The 18557-nt window shown below is 54.8% G+C and overlaps 1 protein-coding gene across 1 annotated transcript in view; it reads right to left on the reverse strand.

The window, feature by feature from the left end:
* Positions 1-6955: 6955 nt before the first annotated feature.
* Positions 6956-18557, reverse strand: part of FAM83F (family with sequence similarity 83 member F) — a 34887-nt gene continuing 23285 nt past the window's right edge. The window contains exons 2-5 of the mRNA XM_003905574.4: positions 17419-17586; positions 16748-16869; positions 14766-15442; positions 6956-7268 (exon numbers count right to left, since the gene is read on the reverse strand). Coding sequence (XP_003905623.2) covers positions 7219-7268; positions 14766-15442; positions 16748-16869; positions 17419-17586 — 1017 coding nt within the window. The 3' untranslated portion in view covers positions 6956-7218. The remainder of the gene's footprint in view (positions 7269-14765; positions 15443-16747; positions 16870-17418; positions 17587-18557) is intronic.

Below are 18557 nucleotides of genomic sequence, written 5' to 3' on the forward strand. Positions count from 1 at the left end.
ACCGCGCCTGGCCAGTTTTTGTATTTTAAAAGAATATTACTACTTTGTGATACATGAAAATTATGAGATCAAATTTCAGTATTCATAAGGTTTCAATGGAACATGGCCACATCCGCTTGTTTCTGTATCGTCTAGGGGTGCCTCAGTGCTACGACAGTAGCTGCAATAGACACTGAATGTCTGCAAAGCCTATAGTATTCACTTTTTGGCCGACTACAGAAGGAGCTTGCAGATCCCTGCTTTGGCCGTCTAGCTGACCCAGGGGAGGAAGGACGCACGCTGTCAGCCAGCCACAAGGTGTCAGCCTTTCACCATGATGCTGCCAGCCGCGTGGGCTTCTCCAAGTTCTCCAAGGCTTCTCCCCAGGGCCACCAGTGCAGGACCAGGACTGTGGCCCCTAGACCCCGTCCCACCAGGCTGTAGTCACTAGTGTGAAGGACAAAGACAGCAGGACGGGGTGTGGAATCTACATGAGGAGTACAGGCCTGGCTTGGGAAGCCCCGTGGCTTGGAGGAGGATTGGCAGGCTTCTCCAGACATGCTCTGTTTCTTTGATTTAGGTTTTATTTGTATTTTGTATACAAAAGATTCTCCAAACAAACTAAAATTGTTTATTTTGCCACAAACTATCAACCCAGAAAGGTTGTGGGACTTTTGCACAACGAGATAAACCACAGCCCTCTAAGGATGAACCTGCATGAGGGGAACACAGGTCCCTGCCAAGCAGGGTGGCTCAGAAATGGCATCTCTGGTAGGTTTCCTCTCCCTTTCTGTGGAAACCTGGGCCTTGGCCGGGTGTGGTAGCTAATGCTTGTAATCCCAACCCTTTGGGAGGCCAAGGCAGAAGGATCGCTTGAGGCCTGGAGTTCAAGACTAGCTTGGGCAACATAGTGAGATCCCATCTCTACAAAAAAATATTAAAAATTATGGCAGGAGTGTTGGTGCAAGCCTGTAGTTCTAGCTACTCAGGAAGCTGAGGATAGAATATCTCAAGGGACTCATTGAGCCCAGGAGTTCGAGGCTGCAGGAAGCCATGATTACGCCACTGCACTCCAGTCTGGGTGACAGAGCGAGACCATCTTAAAAAAGCAAAAAAAAAAAAAAGAAAAAAAGAAACTTGAGCTCTGTAGCTTCCTTCAGGTGAACGAGCAGTTAGCCCTGTGTGGCAACGATTCAATATGAAAGTGGTAATTTTCACAGGGAACCCATCGGGAGGATCTAGGAGAGAAGATCACAAGAGGAAAATAAGCCACTGGAGGTGACACCCCCAGAGGCTCCTGCAACACCTAGCTGTGTGTGTCAGCCCCTGTGCTGGGTGCTTTGCGTGGTTACTGTGGAGAGTTGTCTCGAGATCATCCCCATTTGACACATGAGGAAACAGGAAAGTTCAGGGATGTGAAATCGCTTGCTGAGGTCATTAGCTATTCAGTGGCAGAGATAGGATTTCAGCCCTTGCCTGCCTGTTCTGAAGCCTGTCCTCTCTCTGCCACGCGCCCTGGCCAAGGTCACAGCAAGCGGCATGCAGGCACACCACCTCAAAACCATGCCTTCCTCGGTCAACATGTAGCCCCAGGCTGGGCACCCAGTAAATATCCACCGGATGAATAAATGGGTGCAGGCCTGCAAGCACTGCAGCGAACCTTTCCCTGTCCAGTGGCCTAACTTCCAAGACAATTCCAGGAAGAGATGAGGCAGGGAGTCAAAGCTGCCAACAGGAAATAAGAATCATGACGCATGGTTTTCTGCACACGATGGGCTCTTTCCCCCTTGCTTGTGCCCACAGCACCGTGGGCACCGCGGACATCCTACCTGTTCTTGCCTTTTGCTCCTTTCCTTCCCCAGCTCCCATATGCTTGCTGGCTTCCATGGCAGGCCCTAGCCCTTCTAGTACGTGGACATCTGCTCCTAAAGCTGCTTTTCAGTGACTGCAGGCAATGCCCTAACTTCTAGCCATTTTTCTAGATGAAAACTTGTTTCCAGCTGGCTGTCACTGCGAAAGTGCTCTAGGACAGTCCAGATAACCAGATTCTAGCCCTTCCTACGACTCAATGGGTGACTTTGGACAAATTTCCTCACCCTGGGCCCTCCTTTCTATGCTAGCTTTTGAAAGGAAGCACACAGAGAGGGCTATCCTTGAGCAGCCAGAGGCCTGCAGGCCCAGTGCCACCTAGTCTGGACCACCCAGGAGATGAAGACCAGGCACTTAAGACACAGGAGGAAAGGAGAAGCCTTCCTAGAGGAAAGGATTAGATCCGGAAGGACTTTTGATAAACCCAGTCCTTAAGAAATTAAATCACAGCAGTACCCCATTTGGCATATATGGTGTTAGAAGTCAGGAATGAGACCGAAAGGATCATGACCGATTCTAGAACCTGTATGACACCTCCTGTTTATTCGCCTGGCTCATTCTCTGTACTGAATGGCAGTCTTCAATCATTTAACAAATAGGTATTAAGCATATATCGTGGTTGCAAAGCTGAGCCAGGCAGTGAGGCACCAGTGCTTATAGAGCACGCTCTCCAGGCTCAGGAACCCCAAGGACAGATGGGTACCTATCGTGCCAGGTAGCAGCACATGGCATCTAGAAGCAGGGCTTTCCTTAGTCCCTGGCTGGGAGGGCAGAAGCTGCAAGGGGAAGGGCAAGAAGTCCAGGCCTGCCTAACTGTGCAAGGTCTCTGGGCTGATCTCCCGGTTACTTAGCCCCAGAACATCCTCATGGCTGTGCCTGCCCTTCTTGCCCTTCTCCTCACTCAACCTTGGGCTGGCTCCGCTCACTGAGCTGGGGCCACCTGTTCTGCAGCAAATCTCCTGCCCCTGGAACAGCAGTGCAGATGATCAGCAGCAGCCACTGGGTCCTTTGGGCAGGGAGGCAGGAGTGTGGCGCACCGCCAGATGAGAAATTGCATCCCTAGTGCACGGCAGGGCTAATTAGCTGCTAAGGGGGCTTTGTCAATGTTCACTGAGAATGTGTTCATGACAGTCAGGTAGCGATTCCCACTTGGCCTGACTTGAGTGTGGAAGGCTCTCTGCTGTCAGCACTGGCTGCTTTTGGAGGTGGGTCCACCGCTGGGCACACTCAGGTATGTGAAGTCGTAGTGTCTGTGCAGGAAGTAGCTGAGCCTGAAGGAAGAGGGACAGACTGGCAGGAAACCTGACAGGGAGCTGAGTGGAGTGAGGCAGATGTGTGTACATAAAGACACCCATCAGGACGAATATAAGGTGGTAAAGAACTAAGCAAGATAACCAGAACAGAAAGATGCTACTGCGTCTCCCATGAAGCAGCGTCTCGGGCAAGTCAGCCAACCTCTCTGGGCCAGAGTGCTGTATCCAAGGTACCCAGGGCAGAGTGTGCATGAAACACTTCAGAGAAACGGCCTGTGCAGGCCGCCAGGCCAGGACCGCAAAGAAAAGCGCCAGTGCTCTCAATGGGAGCACTTTTACCCCCCTCCCCAGGGGACATGTGGTAACATCTGGAGACATTTTTGGTGGTCTCATCTGAAGGGGTGCTAGTGGCATTTAGTAGGTGGAAGCCAGGGATGTTGCTAAACGTACTATAATGCACAGGGCAGCCCCGTAACCAACAGAGAATTCTGCGGCTCCAAAGCATCACCATTGCCGAGACCCTGAGCTCAAGGAACAGGCTCAGACCTGCATTCTCTGTGATGTGGGATCTGGGGAGAGCTGTGTACCTCCTTATCTGAAAGATGGGGATAATGAACCTTAGCCACGCTGGGTGTGGTGGCTCATGCCTGTAATCCCAGCAGTTTGGAAGGCCGAGGGAGGCAGATCACCTGAGGCCGGGAGTTCGAGATCAGCCTGACCAACATAGTGAAACCCTGTCTCTACTAAAAATACAAAAATTAGCCAGGCGTGGTGGTGCATGCCTGTAAGCTCAGCTACTCGGCAGGCTGAGGCCGAAGAATCACTTGAACCCGGGAGGTGGAGGTTGCAGTGAGCCGAGATGGCGCCACCGCACTCCAGCGTGATCGACAGAGCAAGACACTGTCTCAAAACAAAACAAAACAAAATTACCTGTGCCTCTCATCATACAACTTTATGAGGCCCACTCCCCCAATACACGGTAAAACTGCTAACTTTCTAAAGGGCTCTTTCTTCAGCTTTTCTTAGTTTGAAACCTTCATGTTACTAAAGCATCCAGCACGGTGACTGGCATATAGCAAGTGCTCAACAAATATGAAAAAGAGAAAAGCAATACAGCAGTTTAAAAAAAAGAAATAGCCCACTTCCCCTCTTTGGCCAGTTTCTTCCGTATCTCTGGGTCTCATTTTTTGCCTAGCCTTTCTATAAAGTTCTACCCAGACAGATTGTAGTGATGTTAACAGAGGCTATCTTGAAAGCCCTCGAGGGATTAGAGATAGCATTAACCATACCCTAAGGACAGGTAGCTAAGGAGATGGGAAGTTTTGCCAAATCACAAGGGGCAGGCTCCCAGACCCATCCAGGAGTCCTGTGCTTCCTGCCCTTATGGGGCAGAAGCAAGTGTGGCAGCCACACCAGGGGCTCAGCTCACTGGGAGGTGAGGCTTCCCAAAGAGCTGCACCAGCTGTGAACACTTACCCTACAGAAGCTGACTCAGAAAGTGAGACAGCAGCTTGGTGGTGGTGTGCAGTGGTGGGCAGTGAAGCCAGACCCCAGCCCAGAGAGTGCTGCTTTATCCTGTTCCTCCTAGAGCCCTTCCAATGTAACCAGCCTTGCGGAAGCTGCTGTGCAGGGACCAAGGGCATGATCCACCCTTGAACTTGCCATCCAACTGGGAGGGCCAGATGTCCCCTTGAGATTTGATGAGTAAGAGACTACTTCACAAAGTATGTGCAAGTGCTGGAACAGAGGGCAGGCGTACTCACAGCTGACAAGCCAAGAGGCAGAACAGAGTGGGCCGGTGCCTAGGCAGACAGGCAAACATGAAGAGCTGCATTTTGTGAGTTCAAGATCCTTGCCATCTCAGACTACAGTTTCTGTCTCAAGCCTTTTGAAGTGGGTGGGGCCAGACACCATCTTGTCCACACTGCTATAAGGATGAGGACATGGGCCAGCAGGGAGAGGCACCCTGCCTGGGCACTCCTGCCTTGTGGCTGGCCCTCTTCCCACTATGCCAACTTGTTTCCTCTCTAACGTATGGTCTCCCCATCATTTCTACCAAGAAAGTGTGAAAAACCCCATCTTGGCACATGGAGAAACTGAGGCAGAAAGGAAGGCCTGGCTTAAGGCTGCAGTGACTTGGAGATTCCAATCAGGGATCCTTGCAGACTAGATGTCAGGGCAGGGGAGGGACCTGGGTGTGCTTTGGGTCTAGAGGGGGTAAAGGGACAAAGCAGGGCCTGCTCTTCTGGTAAGGGAGGCACAGATGCCCTTGGCTAACTTGCTTGGAGGCCGGTCCCTTCCCCAGGCCACCTTCCTCATCCCCAGAGGCACCCACCCTCCACACCAGAGAGTGATCTCTTTGTCCCATTGCAATTTACACATCTCATGTCCCATACCTTCAAGGTGTCCCCCTCGAGCTGAGGTGTAACACCCCCACACCCCACCTCCCCCCTCCCTTCCCTCCCCTCCAGAATGAGTTCGTGCCACACTGCCTGGCCTTGGTACCTAAGGAAGCACTTCCCAGAAGCATTTCATCTTCATAAAAGCTCAGGGAGGTGGGACAGAGCCCCTTCTCCACACGCCCTAGAAGCCAGCCTTGGGATTAACAGAGAAGACCCTGGGGACAGGCTCACCCTTCTTTTCCCTTCCCCTCCCCACTGCCAGAGAGATCGGTCTCCTCAATGGCCGCCACATGTGGTCCCTACTTCCTGCTTCCTCAGAAGCAGTGCCTGGCTCCTGCAGCCCAGCCAGAGCAGCCCCTTTTCTGGCTCTCACATCAGCTGCCTTGCAGACATCTGTACCTCTCCCCCAGGTGCTGGTAGTGTCCTAGGGTTTTTTAGATGGAAAGAAAGAGGATGACGGTTTGGTTCAGAGGTGACTGCCACATGGCTCTTTCACAGGGCTCGGATTCCCCATCGCCCTGCCCGCAGGGCCGGCTCACAGAGTCTGCGACTTGGCAATTTCTCCCAGGTCCATTCACAAACTCTCCTCGGCCCTCTCCAGTCACCCAAGTGGGGAGGGCAGAGTGGAATTGCTTACTGGGTCTCCCGGCCCAGCCTCATGGCAATTAGGCTGACCTGCTCTGGCGAGGCACAGGCTCCTAAACATGGCCTGACTCTCGCAGGAGGCAAAGGCCCGTCTTTGGCCAAAGTGTAACCTGGAAGCCCTGGTTGGTGAAGGGGTCCGAGGGCCCCGTTAGAGTTGGGGGAAAAAAGGCAAATGCTCCTGTCCTCAGGGCCCAGCCTCCCATACCCCCAATCCCCTCTCAGCCAAGCCCCCTCCCTGCCTTGGCTGTAAACCAAAGTTTACCGACTGAGGGAAGGAACAGTCCCAGGTAAAGGCACTGTAAGGACCCCCACATAGGTCTGCAGCAGGCAGCAGCCGAGGAGGCCTGGACCACTCACGCTGAGACTGCCAGGACGGCACCGGCAGGGAAAGAGACCTCAGTATGAGTGCTCTCAGAACAGCAGCATCAAATTCTGCCCCTCGCTGGGGGAGGCCGCGGGATCTTCCCCTCATTCAAGTCTAGTTCAGGAGCCTGCAGGGACGGGGCCAGGAAGACCCCTGCAGCCAGTGCCCCTGCAGTTCCAGCCGCACCTTACACCTGGAGGTCGGCGGCTAGAGCAAGACTGGAATTTAGGATCCCAGGCTCAGGGTCCCGCCCTCTTCCCTTTTATTCCATCAGTCTCTTGGGTGGGGAGCAGTGGGGGGAACCAGAAGCACCAGGAAGCCTGGGAAAGGAGAAGCCACTGCGGCTGCCCCAGATACCCCATCCCATTAAGGTTTAAAGAATGGCCCTCACCCCATCTGGCGACCAGCGGAGGGGGTGGGGCACAAAGGCGAGCAGACACTGGTCAAGCTTCCACTTCATGTAAACAAGGAGGCCGTGGCACTGACCCCTGCCCAGCCACCGACAGTCTGGTGGAGGCGTGTAACTGAGATGCTTCGGACCCTCTCATTTGGGATCCAGGGTCCCTGAGACCAGGACAGAGGCTGCAAGGCAGGAGGCCAGTTGGAGTCTGATGTGCAAACTGGTGCAGTGTGCGACCTGAGCTCTCCACGACACAGGGCAGGGCAGGCGAACATCCACACGTCCTGCCCACCACCATCCTGCAGCTCAGGAAATCACGCAGTTGCTGGGCTTGGCAGAACTGGGACTTGTTTTACCTGCAGAGGCAAAGGACAGAGGTGGGGAAGGATGTATGTGAAACACTTGGTGGATTCAGCTTCAGTCCCTACCCTGTGTACTGTCTACATCTCCAGTTGAGGGGCTGGGGTCACTGTCTCCTTCCCAAGCTGCTGATTTGGAAAGCAAGTCAGTAGAGGGCACCTGGGAAAGCAGAAGGGAAGATTCTGCCTGTCCCAGCAGCCTCGGCAGGAGCCCCACTGGGTGGGACATCAAGGTGACCACCATCTCCTGACCAAAGAGGGGTGGGGGAAGGATCCAGTCCGCAGAATCAATGACGACAGCCATCAACTCCAAGTCTTGGCTGCTGTGTGTAAGGACGAGCCATTCTTTGGTTTCTTTACTTTTCTAATAAACTTGCCTTCACACACACATACACAAAAGTCTCACCAAGAGGCCGCTCACTACCAGCTAATACATGGCAGCTCCACAGCCTGCAAAGTAAGACTGTGGTCCTTCTCTCCGGTTCCCCTCCCCGGCTGCCCCATTCCACCGCTGAGGTGTCCACAGCTCCCAGAGCCAGCCAGCAACAGCGACGGAACCTGGCCTTCCCAGCCCAGTTCCAGCTCCTCCTGCCACAGGCCTCTTAGGCTGGAAGAAGGACAGCTGGCGCCTCAGGAAGGGCTGGCGCTGGCCAAGAGCTGCCACATGGGGTGGATCACACTGCTTAGGGCGCGGCTTTGAGGGGAGGATGGAGAGGAACGCGCTGCCTGTAGGGAGGGAAGGGGGAGAGAAAGCTGCCCCCCTTCCAGCCAGAGAAGCTGATTTCTCCTCTTCCCCAGGCCTCTACCATTCCTTCCCACTCCCTTTACAGTCCTGAGATGAGGCCTGCGGTTCCTTTGGCTGGATTCCTGCTCTCGGACCTCTGGAGGGAGTGTGGGGGAGTAGCAAGGCAGGCCTGACACTTGTGGGCCTGCGAGGTGTCGGGCGTTGAAGCGGGGAGCCTGTGTCCGCAGAGCACCGGCTGCCTTTCCGCAGGTGGAAGGCACTCGTGTTATTTCCTGCCAGTTCCCCCCACACAGCAAGGGCTGCCTCCCTGGTGCTCACACAACCTTCCAGTATCACTTCAGCTGTGAATTTAATTAAGGCCATGTCTGCCTCCTTTCCTGGGCCATGAGCACGACCCACCGAACAGAGTCCAACTTGGAGCCCTCCCCTGCCACACAGGCTGCTGCTCCTGCCCACTGCACTGTGACCCACGGCCTCGGGCCTCATCCATCCAGGCAGACTGAACGAGCTCTTCGGGACTGACCACAAATCCAGCCTGCACCCTCATTAAGGGTGTTCCCCCACCCTTGGGCAGGAGGTTGTACCCAAAGAGCTCCATGGCCAAGGCGCTGGGGGTCACCTTCCGCGGTGATGCCGAGCGCGTCTGGGTGGCTCTGCTAGCGGGATGAAACGCGGCCGTCCTAGACTCACTCGCTGCTACAACGGATACAACCATCCCCACTTCCCCTCCTTAGCTGGTTTCATTTGCGTGGCCCACTAAGCACATGTCAGTTCCTCCCCAGAGGCAGCAGCATTTTGGAGGCAGGTAAGCGAATCAACCTCTGGATCGTTAAACAGGGGAGGTGGTATAGCTGGACATGGAATGGCGGGTGGTGGAGGGGGTAGCTGCTTCCCAAGCCTGCACACCGCCCAGCTGGCTGCCTCTAGGAGAAGCCTAGGTAAGGCAGGGGCAGGGCCCGTCTTCACCAGCATTGTGCTCCCCACTTTTTTGTAAGGCAGGGTGAAAGCCTGGAGAGAGCACCTAGACTCAGAATTCATTTCCTAGCCCCGGACAGGACAGAGAAACTGGCTTGGCTTGAGGACAAACTGTGTGTCCCCTGTCATTCCCTGAGTGCTCACGTATTGTGAGCTGACCACGTGTGGGGAGTCAGCCCTGCTCAGGTGAACAGGGAAGGTGTATAAATGGCCAGAATAGTCTTTTTTACAAAGTATGTGTGGCCTGGGAGCTTCAGAGGTGACACCAAGGTGGAGGTGAAAATGGGTGCAGGGTGGGAGGAGGGGCCACTCAGCAGAGTGAAGCCGTGTGACGTAAGCATGGGGTGAGGGTGGCAGCCTAGGACACTCGGGACCTGCAGTCAGTCTGGTTTGCTGCCAGGTAAGGCGGTGTGGGCAAGAGGGAGGCAGAGGTCACCCACACGGAAGCCATGACAAGGACAATGACGTGCAAGCTTCATGCACAGGCTCCAGGGCTTCGCATTCCCTGTATCGGGAAGAGTCTTCCCTCGGATGTCCACAGGGCCCTCCTCCCTCCATTCAAGTCTTGTTCTGAGGCTCCTTGGTTAGGGCGGCCTTCCCTGACACCCTTCATAGAATGGCCATCCCCTCACAATCCTGGTCTCTGCCCAGGGTAACATGCTCCATAAAAGCAGGAACCATGTTCATTCTGTTCACAGCTGTGCCAGGAACTCACAGCAGGGCCTGGCACAGAGCAGACACTTCGTAGATACATATTTATTGAATAAAATGCATGAGACGGCAATGGCAAGCTACTTAGGGGTTTAGCGCAATCCTAGTAATAACAGTAATAACAGCAGCAGATGCACCAGATGCAGCAAGAGCAGGAGAGAGATCTGAGACCCGCAGCCCCAAGAGATGACACAGGAGAACAAGTCCCCCAGTCCAGAAGCCTGGCAGCCACGCTCTACAGACTGCCAGCCAGTCAGGGGGCCATCCACACATAAATCCAGGGACCCCAGGAGAGTTCCGGAAAGGGACTGTCACTGCAGGTCACCTCAGAGAAACTGGGAAGCAAAGCACAGGTCCAGGGGCTCTGGGGCAGGAAAGGATCTGAGGCACTCTGGGAAGCAAGTTGCTGCTCTCATCTTCCTCTCAACCCCCACGACACCAGGGGAAAGGGTCGGTCCTCTATTTGGGGCTCTGGCTCTTCCAAACACTTTTTTTTGTTTTTTTGTTTTGAGACAGTCTTGCTCTGTCGCCCAGGCTGGGGTGCAGTGGTGCGATCTCTGCTCATTGCAACCTCCGCCTCTCAGGTTCAAGAGATTATCCTGTTTCAGCCTCCCAAGTAGCTGGGACTACAGGCAAGTGCCACCATGCCCGGCTAATTTTTGTATTGTTAGTAGAGACGGGATTTCACCATGTTAGCCAGGATGATCTCGATCTCCTGACCTGGTGATCTGCCCGTCTCAGCCTCCAAAAGTTCTGGGATTACAGGTGTGAGCCACCGCGCCCGGCCCAAACAGTCTTTAAAGGTGCAGGGAAACGGTGCCGACCCAAGCCTTCTGGAGATGGCTATGACATCTGCAGAAGGCCGAGGAGGCAGGAGACCACACTGCTCTTTCCACCCTGGGCGGCCATGGACACAGGGCCTGGCCTCTCCGAACCTTGGGGGTCTCACTGTGAGATGCTATCATCAGACTGGATGGCAGTGAGGAGGACGCCAGCTCCGTGTGATGGCGTATGGCACCATGTCTCTCGCCACTTCAAAAGTGTTGGCCATTTCCCAGTCATCTCCCTGGGGGAACTGGGTGGGGTCTCAGGCACAGCACAGGGACCTCCTCCCCTAGGCTGGCAGCACTCCAAGGGCAGGGCCTCATCTGTGTCTCCTCAGTCGTTGCGGAGTCTGCTGGTCTGAGGACCCTCTACACTGGGGGAGCTACACTGGAAAATGAGGGCCCTAATTTAAAATGCAGAGTCCTAAGCCTCGCCCAGCGGTACAGACTCTATTTGTTGGATTTTATTTTTATCTTTAAAAATTTTATTATTATTATTTTGAGATGGAGTCTTGCTCTGTCACCCAGGCTGGAGTGCAGAGGCGCGATCTCAGCTCACTGCAGCCTCCGCCTCCTGGGTTCAAGTGATTCTCCTGCCTCAGCCTCCCAAGTAGCTGGGATTACAGGTTTGTGCCACCATGCCTGGCTAATTTTTGTATTTTTAGTAGAGACAGGGTTTCACCATGTTGGCCAGGCTGGTCTCGAACTCCTGACCTCAGGTGATCTACCTGCCTTGGCCTCCCAAAGCGTGTTTGTTGCATTTTAAAATTCATATTACTTTTACTTTTTTTTGAGACAGGGTCTCTCTGTCATCCAGACTGCAGTGCAGTGACTCAATCACAGCTGACTGCAGCCTCGACTTCCCGGGTTCAAGTGATCCTCCTTCCTCCACCTCCCAAGTAGCTGGGACTACAGGCACATGGCACTACCCCCAGTTAATTTTAAAAAATTTTATTTAAGAGACAGGGTGTTGCTATGTTGACCAGGCTGGTCTAGAACTTCTGGGCTCAAGTGATCTTCCCAGCTTGGCCTCCCAAAGCACTGGGATTACAGGCATGAGTCACCACGCCTGGCCTCGTTGCATTTTTACCAAGGCTCTCCACTGAGGCTGCTCTGTGAGGTTGGGGGTCCCTGACCCAGGCAGCCTGTGTGGAGCTCACGGAGGGCACAGAAGCTCCAGAAGACATGAGCACTCCCAGCAGGTGAGGGCGGAGGGAAGACGCAGAAGGAAGAGGTGCCTAGCTTCTGCCACTAGAGGGCGCCATGAACCTTGAAACCGCTGGGCACCCGTGGCCCCCAGCTGGATCCCCAGCCCCAAAGGAGGAAGCAACTTCCCTAAGGTTCTCCCAAAGGCCACACCTGGGTTTGCAAAAATTTGCATGCTGTTTGACAACTATATACTCCTTATCAAGCAATTTTACAGGCTGTCAGCTCTGAGCTTTTTCTATTTTTTCTCTTATGACAGAACCTGTCATCAACCCAGGTTCTCCCTTGACAAGAGGGCAGCACAGACAGAAAGAACAGAGGCAGAATCTGAACTCCAGGGGACCTCGGAAACCCTCCCTGGTGCAACCCGTCCTCTTCTAGATGAGGACACAGCCCCAGGGAGGGGACGGATGTGTCCTGGGTACAGCGAGCAATGTGTCCTGAGCTGAGAGCCAGGTGGCAGCTGCTCTGGGAGGCTCTGAACGTTTACCAGGAGAAGGGGACACTTGCCCTGTGTGGGGGTCCAAAGGCAGGAGCTCAGGTTCTCACTGATTCCCACCGTGGGAGTCCCATGCTCTCAGGGCCCCACCTTCTCACATATGCAGTCCTGGCTGCTTAGCTGCTGCTGCCTGAGGGGAAACACTGAAGCAGCCCCACTTGGCCATGGTGTGGGAGGCTGGAGGCCATGAAAAAGGGCCGTTTAGGAGAGGAGCTCCTGGCCAGGCACAGTGGCTTGTGCCTGTAATCCCAGTGCTTTGGGAGGCCCGGAGGTAGGAGGATCACTTGAGGCCAGGAGACCAGCCTGGGCAACATGGTGAGACCCTGTTTATACAATTTAAAAAATTAGCCAGGCTTGGTGGCACACACCTGTGGTCCCAGCTACTCAGGAGGCTGAGGTGGGAGAATCGCTTGAACCTGGGAAGTTGAGGTTGCAGTGAGCTGTGATTGCACCACTGCACTCCAGCGAGACGTTGTCTTAAAAACAAACAAAAACAACAAAAGACAGGAGAGGAGCTGCTGCTTCTCCCCCAGGCCTTGGGAGGGAGAGGAAAGGTATGTGAATTTCAGGGCTGCAGGTACTGGGGGCCCACCCAGGTGGGCAGAGGACTTGCCGGAGGAGGCTGTTCTATGTTTGTCTAAAGGATGGACGAGGAACGGGGTGATGGTTCCGGGCTGTCCGTGCCCTTGCCCTCACTCTTCCCTCTCTCTCTCTATCCCAGCATCAGGTGCCCTGGAGAGGAGCTTCCCGAGGGCCCCGTCCGTGTCTGCAAGGCTGGTTCCTGGGCACTGTGTGCAGGCACCAAACAGCGGCAGCAGGGGCAGGGCCGCCGCGACCACCCGAGAGGTGAGAGCAGGGACAGGGATGCGGAGGGACACGCAGAAGGCATCGGGAAGGGACAAGACAATGGGCTTTGAGTTTCCATGGAAACCACACCTCAGGGTGAGGGGCTGAAGGAAGAGAAAGCTTCCACTTCACTTCACTCAGGACTTGGGAAACAGCCCTTGCTGCTGTAGGGCTCGCCCCCTCCTTCCCGCTTCCCCCTCCTTCCCCTCTTCCCCCTCCCTCCCTTGCCAGGTGTTCACCATGGCAACCCTTCCTCCAAACCAGAGGTACTGAGCAGCAGCAGCAGCAGCAGCAGCAGCAGCTGGCGTTAGGGGAGCCAGGGAGCCCAGAAGAAACAGTGACGGGGCCAGCCACCCCTCCCCTTAGAGACCATGGCTGTGCCCAGGCCTGGTCTTGAATCCTGGCCTTACTACCACTTCCTGTGACCTGGGACCACTTCATTCACCTCTCCGAGCCACCTGCCACCTCTGTGCTTGAAGGGTGGTTGTGAGGGCAGAAGGGGAGAGAGAGCGCCTGTGCAGGACCTGGCAGGCCAGCAGCTCAGTCACCATCCCCAGGCCAAATGGAGGGAACGCCCTGGCGCTCCCACTGTGCCCACAGCCACAGAGGCGCCCAGGCCTGTTCGAACTCCAAGAAGCAAAGTTAGCCAACATTTCCTGAGCACAGACTGGGTGTGTCAGGCTCCAAAGCAGTGCTGGGGAATCAGCAGAGGGGATGACACTTGTGCTCCCTGCTCTCATGCCATCACAATCCAGTCAAAGCTGGTGTGCAGAAATGCAGGAGTCCGGGGAGCCCTTGGACTGGGCACACAAGACCTCAGGCCCTGTCACTGCCCACCTGGCCAGCCAGAGCCAAGTTCTCATCACTGGGCTCCACAGTGATGGACGGAGAAATCCCACCACGGAAAGTCCTCTGACTCAGGGATGCAGAAATGAGAAAGGCACCACCACCAGCCACCTGAAAGGCCACCCCAGAGACTGCTGCGGAGAGACACATAAAGGCCAGGGCCTTTTGGGGATCCCAGAGAGATGCCCAGGAAGATGCTGCCATGGAACAATCCCACCCAGGGACAAGCAGCCGGGCAGACAGCACTCAGCAGAGGGACGTGGAGAAACCAAGTCAGACTGCCCATCACAGAGACAGGAAAGTGGGTCAGGGCTCTGGCAGGGTACAGGGGAGGGCGGGGTGTGTCTGACCAGGTGAGATCCTGACAATAGGTGATCTGGCAAGGAAGCAGGTTTGCTAGAAAGAGCCCTCAACTCAGAACCAGGGTCTAGTCGCAGCCATGCACCCCAGTGTGCGGAGCCCCCGTTTCTTTTCTTACAAAGAAGAAAGTTTCTCAGCTTATTTGATTTGTTGGGTTACCATGAGGGCTGATCTGAACGCCTTCTAGCAGTAGTAGCAGAAGCCCTCAGACCACTCCATGCCAAGCCTAGAATCCTTCTCTTCTTTCAGAGAAGAGGAAAATGAAACTCAGAGCTGCGGGACCTGCCCAAGGCCTCCAGGCAGCTAAAGGCTGAGGCCAGAATGGGAACCAAGGACCCAGGAACCCCAGAGCTCCTGCCCTCTGTGCCCACAGATGGAGTCTGCTCCTCTGCAGGTATGAGGCAGTGCTCCTGGGTAAAGGCCGATGTGGGGCCAGGGCCAGAGGCCTGTGGAGACACCAGGCCAGAGGGAAGAGGGCTCACCTGAGATGTCAGCACTGGAATTCTCGTTGGGCCTCTTCCCTGTCAGAAACTCCACTTCAGGGACAGTCTCAGTGGAGACGGAGCTGGCCATACCGTTGGGCGCCGTGGGCCTCTTGGCTCGGCGACTGAAGAGCCTGCTGCTGAAGCGCCTGGCGGGGGCGGTCTCCCCCCGGGCTGCTTCTCCTATGCCATTTTGGCTGGGTGCCTCTCGGGATTTGGGCTTTAGGTCTCTGTGCGTGTGAGAGACCATCTTGCCATCCTTCCGGCTCAGCTCTCCCAAGGGGATGGGCTCCACAGGGGGCAGCATCTGCTCCACCGTAACCAGGTCTCTCAGGAAGCTCTCCAGGCGCCGGGCCGACTCACCACCGCTGCCACCATCCTCCTGCCCCTCCGGGTTGCCGCCTGCCTCCCGCTGTTGCCGGGCAGCCCAGCGCATCATCTCCCCAGGCGGGTGGCGGCAGCCTGACACCAAGGCGTACTTGGGGTTGATGAGCTTTCGAGCCACAGTGGAGGAGTAGTGGAGGCCAATCCTGCCCGCCAGGCCCAGCTGCCGGTACAAGTCCACCTCCTCGGAGATGGCGTACAGCTCCCGGAACTCTGTGTCAAAGGGCTCCACGTTCTGCCCTGTCAGGAGCAGGAGGAGGTTCCTGTCCACGTAGGAGGAACTCCAGGTGAACCTGGGAACGTGGGGATAGAAAAGCAAGACGCATGTGCCCAGGCCTCTCTCTTGCCCTGCCCCTGCCCCCCCGCCCCCCGCCCCTCTGCTGTGGCCAGACCCTTGCCGCAGGTGGAAGGCTCCTTGTGGGCCACACTGTGGACTGGCCTCCCTCCACTCACCCGCAGACTCCCTTTCCCCAGAGTTTGGCCTCAAATGAAGCAAGCAGGCAGTAGGTGCAGGGAAAGAGCATGGGAAGTCAGGCCGGCATTCAAACCTGGTTTATATTCTCGTGTGCCTTGTAAGCTGGGGCTCCCAGGACATATGTTCACAGGGTTGTTGTGAGGCGCAAATGAAGTAACTCATATAAAACATTTAGCTCAGTCCCTGGCACAAACACACATTTAAAAAATAGTAACTGCAGCTGCCACTATTATGAATATTATTCTACTCTGTATTGGTTCTTTTCTGATTTTTTTAAGCACTTAGTGTCTGCAGAAACCCATACTCTGACCATGTGACAGGACTTACGCTGCTATTCATAGTTTCGTGTGCTCAGGTCTCTCTTCTCATCACCCATATTTTAATTTACTTGGAGGGCAGATATTACACAGATACAGTCTCTCGTGTTCCTGGTAAATTATTTTAAAATCAGAATTCTGAGGCCGGGTGTGGTGGCTCACATCTGTAATCCCAGCACTTTGGGAAGCTGAGGTGGGTGGATCACTTAAGGTCAGAAGTTCGAGACCAGCCTGGCCAGGTGAAACCCTGTCTCTACTAAAAATACAAAATTTAGCTGGGCATGGTGGTAGGCGCCTGTAATCCCAGCTACTCGGGAGGCTGAGGCGGGAGAATCGCTTGAATCCGGGAGGCAGAAGTTGCTGTGAGCCGAGATCACACCACTGCAGTTCAGCCTGGGCCACAGAGCAAGACTCCGTCTCACAAAAAAAAAAAAAAAAAAAAAAAAAAAATTCTGGCGACATTCCCTGCACACCACATCTTCCCGTTTCTTTCCAGATCTGGTGCATCCCACTTCCTGCTTGTCCTATCTAATAACTAGCCTCAAAATGCAACTGGCTGCAAATGGACCATGAAAAGCAGGCAGTGCATAATGCCTAGGAAGAGTTGACCCTCTTTCTAGAATAATCCATCAACCAGGAAGTTTGAGGGAAGGGACTGGGCAGAAAGCTGTCCTTTGCCATTGCGTCAGACGATACCAGTTACAACTCATGATGACGGAGGCTCCAGTCTGGCATCTTCCTGAACACCTACCTGGAATCAAGGCCTCCTTCTCGATTGGGCCCTTCTTTGACCCGGCCCAGCTCACCTGTAAGATCCAGTGGCCACTTTGTCACCATCCACCATCAGGAACCTTGATGACAGGGTCCCCTTGATCCTCCCCATGGGCATATAGAAGCCGACGCCTGTCACAGAGCGGACACGGATGTTCTGTTGGGAAGAGTAGAAGGCACCATCACCTGGGTTGGGCCGGCCTCTGTGCCAGGTCCTTGCTTCTGCAGAGGAAGAGCCCGCTTGTCTATGGACCCTGCCTGCAGGCTCCTGTCTTCACTAGACGCTCTGCTTCCTACAGCCTTCCATAGGGAACCCTCTTTGGTGAGCAGGAAGAAGTCCCCAAATCTTGCTTTAGGCATGGACAAGCCCAGGGTGGTTCCTGCCTGTTCTCAAAAGGCCCAGGAAGAGAACAACAGCCCTCACTTTGAAGTCAGTGATTCTGCAAGCTAAGCACCCCAGGACCAGGCCAGAGCTGCCTCCTTCAGTCTCAGCAGCCTAGGGATAAAATCGAAACTGGGCATATGATTCAGTAGTTAACAGTAAAGCCAAGGTTAAAGGCTTGACTTTCAACAGAAGGAAAGGTGTTGAGATCTTGAAGTTTACCTGAGCCCCCATCAGGGAAGAGGCAGCGGGGAGCCACAGGAGGGGCAGAGGTAGTCCCTGTCTCATCTCCTGACCACTTTCCGCCCCAGTGGTGCAACTTACCCGAATCCGGAAGTCGGTGAGCTGCAGGTCCTGACACATCTCCAGGAAATACTTCACTCCCGCCTCGTCCAGGATGATGTACACTGGGACCCGGCGCTTACAGGCAACATCCACAATGTCTTGAAAGATATCACCATCAGTGAAGAGGTCCATGACCACAGCAATGACCTGGGTGGGGAAGGGCACTGGTGAGGCATGCAGTGTCTACACGCCCACAGAGGCAAGCCCCGCTCAGACGGGACCACCTCGCCCTGGGGTCACTTGTGGCCAAGAGCCAAAATCTCCACCTGTACCATTCCTGGGGCTTCACATCCCCCGACCTCTGAGCACATCTGAGCCCTGGAGATGGGCCTGGGGGTGCAGGCCGTGTGCTTGTACTTCCTCCTGGACAAATCCCCACCTCCCCATCCTGGGGGTCTTCTAGCAGCCCTTTAAAAGCTGTATCGGGGCTGGGTGAGGTGGCTCATACCTGTAATCCCAGCACTTTGGGAGGCCAAGGCAGGTGGATCACCTGAGGTCAGGAGTTTGAGACTAGCCTGGCCAACATGGTGTAACCCTCTATCAAAAATACAAAAAATGGGCTGGGCATGGTGGTATGCACCTGTAATCCCAGCTACTCAGGAGGCTGAGGCAGGAGAATTGCCTGAACCCGGAGGCAGAGGTTGCAGTGAGCTGAGATTGTGCCATTGCACTCCAGCCTGGGCAACAAGAGCGAAAAAAAAAAAATTACCCAGGCGTGGTGGCGGGCACCTGTAATCCCAGCTGCTGGGGAGGCTGAGGCAGGAGAATTGCTTGAACCTGGGAGGTGGAGGTTGCAGTGAGCCAAGATCGTACCACTGCACTCCAGCCTGGGTGATAGAGTGAGACTCTGTCTCAAAAAAAATGAACTGAACTGAACTGAACTGAAATGAAATGAAATGAAATGAGCCATATCATGGGAGATCTAGGGGGCTGAGGAAATTTGCTCCTGACACCCTAGAAAAACAAGCAGGCACAAGGAGATGCCATTACTGAGATGCCAGGGGTGGACTCATGTCTGTGAGCCACAGATCTGCTCTAACATCACTTTCTCAGCAGGCCTGGATGCGCCGATGGCCTTGCAGCTGCGTGAAGCTCTGTGCTTCCCCAGGCATAGATCC

Source organism: Papio anubis, chromosome 16 (assembly GCF_008728515.1).
Source record: "Papio anubis isolate 15944 chromosome 16, Panubis1.0, whole genome shotgun sequence".
Taxonomy (NCBI): Eukaryota; Metazoa; Chordata; class Mammalia; order Primates; family Cercopithecidae; genus Papio; species Papio anubis.